The following is a 7,993-nucleotide window of genomic DNA, read 5'->3' on the forward strand; positions in this document are numbered from 1 at the left end:
CTACCATGTCTACCCCCCTTGCTGTGCTGGCAGGATGTAGAAGTCCCAAAAACCAATGAGGTTATTGACTCAGCCAGAGCAGGCTGCAGAGATCCTGAACAAAGGGTGCATTTGTACCATTTCTAAGGCTCGTGAAACACCTGTGATGCACTGAATGACGTTACAGCTCCAAGTACATTAAATCAAGACACCAAATTTACATCTGCATCAGTTCATCTGTGAATTTAAGGGAAGATTTATTCCAAATTTGAAAGAATTCTCTTGAGATGTTCTAAAGATCATGCATTCACAAGGCAAAAACATTTTTGTAAAGTCACAGTGAGCTTAACCTTTGACTTCCAAAATCTTATCAGCTCATCTTTGAGTCCTCAGAAAGGTTTGTATTGGATTTGAGTAAAATCCCCTTGAGTTATCATGGTCACAAGAATGGGACGTACGGACAGACAACGTGAAAACACAATGCCTCATAGAGGTCAAACATGTGAAGTGAATAATCATACGTTATGTTCAGAAATTTTATTTTTTTTAAACAAACATTTGAAAGTCAGCAATGTACAAAAGAGCTGAGGAACAATATAAACTATGGACAAAAAAACAAAGTTACACTCACAAGTGTGAATTCTGTAAATAACGTGTATTAAGTGAACTGAAGATTAGCGAATAACAAATCTGTATTTGTCCCAATAACTCAAGCAGATCTTAGGTCTACAATGACGCAGTATGTTTGTTACCAGTCATGTAAAATGTGAGTGTGGCATCATTGCAGCCCTAAAATGATCACCTCAAAATCATCCAAACCTAAATTTAACTTTAAAAGTTCAGAAACAGAAAGTAGGTGATGATCTGAAAAAGAGATGGTATTCAATGCAGCGGTAGAAAAAGGGCACATTTCATGTTTAAGCCCATAATCACTTAAAAACTGACCAAGAAAAAGGCTCTGATGGTACAAGTAGATCCCAAGATGATATTCATACTGTATATTTGACATGTATATGTCAGAAACAACATTTCTCATGAGACTAAGCAGTACACCACACAGTTGATTCCATTTAAGCTAACTTCAGACATGAGCAGTTTGCAAGTGTTTTTTGCATCTTCTCATTCTTTGTTAACAAAATTAATTTCATCCCAGGAATTCCATGTGCACTGGGAACGAGTGGTGTAGCAGAAATTACCATCTCATGGAACATGAACCATTATTATCCTGCTTCAGTGCATCTCTCTGTCACCAGTTTAGGTTTTGACTTCAGAGCTCTCTGGTGTCACTCTACAAATATTGTAAATTATTTACACTCTTGTTTTCTGGAATATTACGTAACACATTTAGGAAAGGCAGCAAAATAATTGACAGTGCAATATATTCAACATGTGATGCCACAGGACACACTGTACATGTCCGATATGAAAACAGCCAGAACTTTCAGGGTCCCAGAAACATTTTGGGCTGTGAGATGCAGAGGCAGCACGGCTCCTTGCTCAGCACATCCCGAAGGTCTGTCATCATTTCTGGGCACAAGGTCGTGTTGAGGTAGAAGACTCCACTCAGCTCGTCTAATTAGAGGAATCCCTCATCTCCTGCCTGCAGACTCCATATTAATGATGGCGCTGGCTGGGAGGATCGAGTTCAGGTCCTTCCTCTCTTGGAGTATCCGAAATGACTGCGCAGACAGAGAGATGAGAAACAGGAGGATTATGAAGAACTTATAGCTAGATCAAGCTGCTAATGAAAAGGAAATAAAATATAAAGAGCACAGTTATCTGGCCTAACATGTACCTCTGCAAACTGAGCTTTGATGGTGTCAAACTTGAACTTCTCATGGACTGCTCTGGCAACGTTATTTCTTTCAAATGGCTCTGAAACACAATAAATCACCATCGATCAGATTAAATAAGAGTTTCGTACACTGAGGCTACAGTTATTATTAAGTGGAGGTGGCAGCAGTGTTTTACATCCACTGAAATGTTTACCTTCCACACATATGTATTTGTTTCTCCATTCTTTGGAGTTGTTCTTGGGGAAAGCTCTGGCCTCTCTAATAGAGATCACCTGCTTGTCCCACCTGCAAGGCACAGAAAAGGGAAGACATTTAGCACTGGAAATAAACACAACCACCAAGGTCCTCATAACCACATCAGTGACTTTGCAGGTTGTAGCTAATCATCTACAAAACATGCACATTCCACTTTGACCAAGCCAAAGTTTTTAGATTCTAGGCACCTGTTAGTTTTGGTTCAGGATGAACAGAAACTTCCTGGGAGACAATAACAATATCAAGTAGCAACTCTTTTTTTTTTTTTTTTTCAAACATTTTTTTTTTTACATTGTTACATGATCGTCATTATATGGAAAGAAACAAAGGCTTTTCATTCTCACTTAATCATACAATTACTAGAAGAAAGTTGACACAATTGTTTTCTCTTCAACCGTTTTTGTCTGTCTAATGTCTGTCTTTCAATTTTGAAGTCTTAAATGATGGAGCTTCATTGTACCTTGAATTTGATGCATTTAAAAGACATTTTGTATTGTACACAAAATAGGATCCAATTAAACATTTACATAGTTCAGTCTTCTCAGGTATAATTGTTTAGTTTATGGATTTGGTAACATCAAGGGAAAACTAGATTACTGAAATGGCTGTCGCAGAGGCATAAAAACATAATCACTCATCAGGTTTGAGTGTTTGATAGTGTAAATTGAAAAAACAAGTGCGTGTTTTTGTGGTGACTTCTAGTTCAACTTCTTGACTGCAGCATGACGTGGTAACACACATTCTGCAAACACAGTGGCCATGGCATGTCATGTTAGTGCTGTGTAAGGCCAAAGGTCCCACCTGCTCCTGCCTCTCACCCAGAAACATGACACCAGAGTAGAGGATGCAGGAGAGAGGAAGGAGAGGAGAGATAGGGGGACTGAAGAGGGAGAAGATGTTGGTGACGGGAGATGAGGAATGGGAGCAAGACGATGAGCAGGCATAGGGAACTGTGGGTGTATCTGAACATGAGACTCATTAATATGATGTCCTTGGGGAGATACCTGAAGTTTGTGGCATAGTATTTCAGAAAGCCCACAAGCAGGTCACCGAGGGAGGACTGGTTTCTAGAGATGTAGGGGGGGATGTGTTTGGGTCCCTCTGGAACCATGTTGATGTCCATGAGGGGATTGAAACACTCCTGAAAATCAAGGCACAGGACAAATGCTCAAAACTGAGTGACACTGCACATTAGGGATGAATGAAATGATTTACAACCATTTTAAATCTGGATGGTAACAGAAAGTATAACAGATATAGAAGACTTTGACTTGAGTTTTGTCCACAGCTGCTTTTCCTCATTAAGTTAGTGGGTTATTTGATTAGTGGAGAAAGGGCATTAATGAGTATATACTATGGATGGTTAAAAAAAACTGTTCTGATTTTGAGAGAAAGATTTGCATGTCATAAGCAATGAACACACTCACTGGGTGGTCCCTTTGCAGAGAAGGAAGGACAGGTTCATTAAGAGCTGTAACGAAAGCAACATCACAAACATGATGAGATTCACTCCAATCAAAGCTACAGAGGAAACAACAGATTTTGTGTGTGTGTGTAATTGTACTGACTTTGCAGGTAATGCAGGATCATAAGCACCAGTGTGTAGCTGCTTAATGTTCCTTTGCTGGCATCATTGATTTGGTGATGCCATGCCCACTTCTTGATGACGAGTATTAAGGGTCTTATCCGGAGATCAGCTGTGAGAGACAACACAAACAAACACAGCAGGTCAAATCAAGAAACCTCTTTATCCACTCCTACAGCTGACATGGAAAAAGACGATGACTAGTTACTGCCACAGAAATTGAGATTTTAGTCTTACCCACCATAAGCGTAACTCCTCAGAAGGAATGTGTTTCTGATGCCCACTGTGTTGTTGATATTAAGATCAAAATCCAGATCACTAAAGAAGGGAGGTATAGTGACAGATTCACATTAAGACTACTTTCTGATTTGATGTTGTAAAGCTTCAAATGTTTAATTCTTTTGCTTCTACCTGTCTTTGTCTTTGAACCTGAGGATTGGCACCTTGGCTCTGATTAGCTGGGTCCTTTCTACATAAGCTATAAATGAAAACAAGCATCATTAGATTCATTTTAGTTTCAGTTTCCTTTCCCATAAACATGAAACTCCTTTTAAAACTGTATAAAACGCTCCACCTAGTGGAGGCTGCAGAGAATACAGAAACAGAGGCAAAGCTGAATAAGAAGTAAGATGGTAGTAAGAAAGCATGTTTCCATGTTCAAAAATGTCCAAACTTATATTATGTGTCTTATTCCAACTTATTTCATGTTTTCAAAATTATTTCTTACTACTCACGGAGTGATTTAAACAGCTTTTGCAGGACAGAGAGCACATGAATAGGATCTGGTCTCTTCTGAAACAAAAAACAACGTGTAGATGTCTAAGAGAAAGTAGATAAGACTGTAGATTTTAGATATATACTATGACATTAGCTGCAGAGAGTCAGAGATACTTACTTGAAGCTGGAGGACCAGACACAGATCTGCATCACTGTTGCGGCAACCCAATCCATTCATCGAAGATCCAGTCAAGTAAAGTCGTGCTACAGGCAGAAACACATTAATTTACAAATAATCACAACAGAAAATAAGAGCAGAAAGTGACTGTATAACAGCTTAACACACCTGCATAGACTTGTTGTATATCTCGCTGCAGCCGAGCTCTGCACATCTCCTTCCAGGTCAGATCTGAAAGTTGCTGCTGACACACCTCAAACAGCTCCACCATCTGAGTGCTCAGCTGAGGGCACAAACACATGTAATCTTAACAAAACCAAAACACACCTGCAAATACAAACACATAGTCAGACTTGATATATGTTAGATGCGGATTAAGACCATCTGAATACACACTACCTTGTCCTTAGCATAGGTCTGCAGGCTGATGTGGTTTTCTGGGGCAGGAGGCACCTGAGGCCTGGGATTGGGGTGTAGGCTGGGATGAAAACCAGAGTAAGATGATTGCGAGGACCCAGCAAACACTTGGTCTGGACATAAATGAGGGGGAGGGGCTCGAACTGAAGTGGACCCTGTCTTTGGGTGGGTAGAGGAGTCGAGGCGTTGGCGTTTCACGACATTGGGGCTGTATTCCTCGTTCTGCCTCCTGGAAGAAACAAAGTGACAAGACATATTAAAAGATAAACTTTGATCTGATGAAGAGTTTCTAGAAACATAAGCATGAGACACAGGTTATTCAGCAGTGAATGAATAAGAAAATGACTTACTTGCGCCTGTTGGGCAGAGCTGCTGTGTACAGAGGGGCGTCTTGAGAGGCAGAATGTGAGGATTTCCATTCATATGTGGGTAACCTCTCTAGACCAGGAACATTAAAGCTACAAAAAGACAAGCACGTGTTACTGTACAAGACAGACGATCAAAGAAGCACTAACTGTCTGCACCAGCCTCTTGGCACATCAAACTGCAATGAAGACAAAGTTATCATCTCCCAGAACAACAAACTCCAGTTTACAACAAGCTTATCTCTGACATTCAAAGACTTCAACTTTGATGGAAATACAGTGATCTGACAGAAAATGTTTTGAATGTGCTTCATGTCTGTGAGTAAAAACAATATTGAAGCTTGGCCGAAAGAATACAGACAGTAAAAGTAGATACTGCATTCTGTAGTATTCCTTCATGTACTTATCACTATCGTATCCTATCTCATACTTACTACGTGTCCAAAATTAGATTATTCCTCACTGAACCATGTTACATCCATACATGTGTGATGACTGTTTTACCTAAATGAAGTTGTATATCTGTCCTTTGTGTAACTATTTCACCTTGAGACTCTACCTGTTATGGCTGTAACCTTCTCCACTGGAGGATCACATCCTCTACTTTATATGTAGGGTCTGTGGCAAGACCTTGGTTTCTATGGCAACTGCCTTTGGGGAATTGGCCAGCTGGATGTTATCGATGTCTCAGCCAGGCTACCGACAATTAACTGTTGTTTATAGGGCCTTCTAACACCAACCAATTTACATTGAGGGGACATAATAAAAGAAAAATCGTTATTAATTATTCAAAAAAGACGATTTAATAATAGATCCGCAATTAACCAGATAAAAAGAGTCCCAGCAAGTGACTATGTCTTTACTGCTGGTGACTGACGCTGATGATCTCCAGCACACACGCACTCATCAGTTCATTCCCCGGACTCACCTGTTGACTGCTGTCGGCCTCTGGTGGTTGTAATCATAGTACCGGGGCACTGGAGGTGGAGGGTACGGGCCGTGACTGTGGGCTGAGCGGCCCCTCAGAGCAGCGCCGCGGGTGAACATGCTGCGGCACTTCGCGGAGATGCAGCATCAACTCCGCTGAGAGGAAAACAATGGCACCACGTCAACAGCCGAACAGCACTAAACTTTGAAAGGTGACACACACACACACATACACACACACACACACACACACGGAATTATTTCACGTTAAAGCGACGAAGAACCCATGAAAAGTGACAGAGGAAACCAAAACTTCCCAGGGATCAGCCTGTGTAGCAAGTTAGCAAAGTTAGCTGATGTAAAGTAGCGCGTAGCTAGCTAACTCAAACATCATCAGCCATGTTGTCTTAAAATGAACAACACCTCTCTGCAGGTTTACATGAAGAGTACGTCTGTGATAATATGTCGCTAAATGTCAAGAAGTGTTCAAAACCCGAACCCGCGCTCAGTCACTCACCAAATTTCATGTCAAATGTCAACAAAACTCAAACAGCTACTTTCGCATGTCCACACTTCCGCGTTGATGCCGTGACGTAATTGAGTTGCGCTTAAAGGGGACGTACTACTGCGTCCGTTAAAGGAAACAACCACCCAAAATAAAACAAAGCCAATAAAAAGGTTTGGCTCATCTGTGCTGCAGTAATAATAATGGACATGACGTAAAAGTTGTAAAAAGCCGGTCTCGTTAAGATGTTATGATGTACACGTGATTGTATGTGTGTGCTCTTTGTTCTGTGTTTGATACCCAAATGACTTTAATTTGAATGAGGTGCATCAGATAAGGCCGATCACCGGTACGTCACCGTGCTGCTGCAGGATTCATCAGCTCACTCTCTCTCTCTCTCTCTGTCTCTGTCTCTCTTCACTGTCGGACTGAAAAGTTCAAATTCAACTGAGCGTTTTAATGTTAGAAACAAAACAGATAATCTAATTCAGGATGGCGTGACAGACGATCATTATTGTATTATCGTTTTGGATGCACCGCTGTTAACCCCTGAAACTCCAAAAGTGTTTTGTGGACTCAAACACTTCACCCACCTCTCCATCTGCATAGTGGTGAGTAGATAATGAGTGAATTTTCATTTTTGGATGAACTATTCATTTAAAGACACAGATTACACATTCACTGCACATGATAATAGACGCCTCCCTTTGAGCTGCAGAGCAAAGTATGAAATCTCATTTTGCAGCCTTATAGGATAACATTTTCTCCAAGCCGGTGGGTGAGTGGGCACAACTTCCCATTAAACTTCTCATGAAACAACCTCAAACATCAAATGACATCGGTCCCTTGAGCGCCGAGTGACGTCACTGCGGAGGACGGTGTCGTGACGTAGGCAGTTCGATACTGACACTGATCTGAGTGGGAGGGAAGCGGATGCATCCATCTGCCAGATGTGGAGCGGCTTTTGGGGGGTGGGGGGTGGGGCTGCACATAGGGGCCTATTAGATCAATACAGCACACAGAGAGAGGGTCAGCAAATAGAAGCTGCAGAATAATGTGAGTCATGCGAACAGTAAAAGAGCATTGATAAGGGGCTCATTAATACATGCATCAATTGGTTTTGCAGAGGCACAACAGATTGCTTTATATCCAAAGTGCTGCATTTCTCTTTATTATAGGAGCGCACTGGTGATGCTGAATGTGGGGGAGAGCTGTGAAATAGCTGTAGTCTGGGCGAGAGTGGGGGTGTAGCCTGTGAACCTACGGTAA

The 7,993-nt window shown here is 41.4% G+C and overlaps 1 protein-coding gene across 2 annotated transcripts; it reads right to left on the minus strand.

Annotated features, from left to right (window-relative positions):
• Window positions 1-501: 501 nt before the first annotated feature.
• Window positions 502-6,845, minus strand: tent2 (terminal nucleotidyltransferase 2). Of its 2 annotated transcripts, XM_020100907.2 has the most exons (15): window positions 6,737-6,845; window positions 6,221-6,375; window positions 5,278-5,385; window positions 4,910-5,156; window positions 4,679-4,793; window positions 4,511-4,596; window positions 4,350-4,407; window positions 4,027-4,093; window positions 3,857-3,933; window positions 3,599-3,727; window positions 3,458-3,501; window positions 3,035-3,171; window positions 1,969-2,060; window positions 1,775-1,854; window positions 502-1,658 (listed from the first exon to the last, which is right to left on the minus strand). In XM_020100907.2, the coding sequence occupies exons 2-15, from the start codon at window positions 6,337-6,339 to the stop codon at window positions 1,569-1,571; spliced, it is 1,449 nt and encodes a 482-aa protein (XP_019956466.1). In that variant the 5' UTR covers window positions 6,340-6,375; window positions 6,737-6,845; the 3' UTR covers window positions 502-1,568. The 2 variants fall into 2 exon arrangements, with proteins under 2 accessions (XP_019956466.1, XP_019956470.1); XM_020100911.2 differs by lacking the exon at window positions 6,737-6,845 and having other exon boundaries at window positions 4,350-4,404; window positions 6,221-6,354.
• Window positions 6,846-7,993: the final 1,148 nt, after the last annotated feature.

The sequence above is a fragment of the Paralichthys olivaceus genome, chromosome 4 (assembly GCF_024713975.1).
Source record: "Paralichthys olivaceus isolate ysfri-2021 chromosome 4, ASM2471397v2, whole genome shotgun sequence".
In the NCBI taxonomy this organism is placed as follows: domain Eukaryota; kingdom Metazoa; phylum Chordata; class Actinopteri; order Pleuronectiformes; family Paralichthyidae; genus Paralichthys; species Paralichthys olivaceus.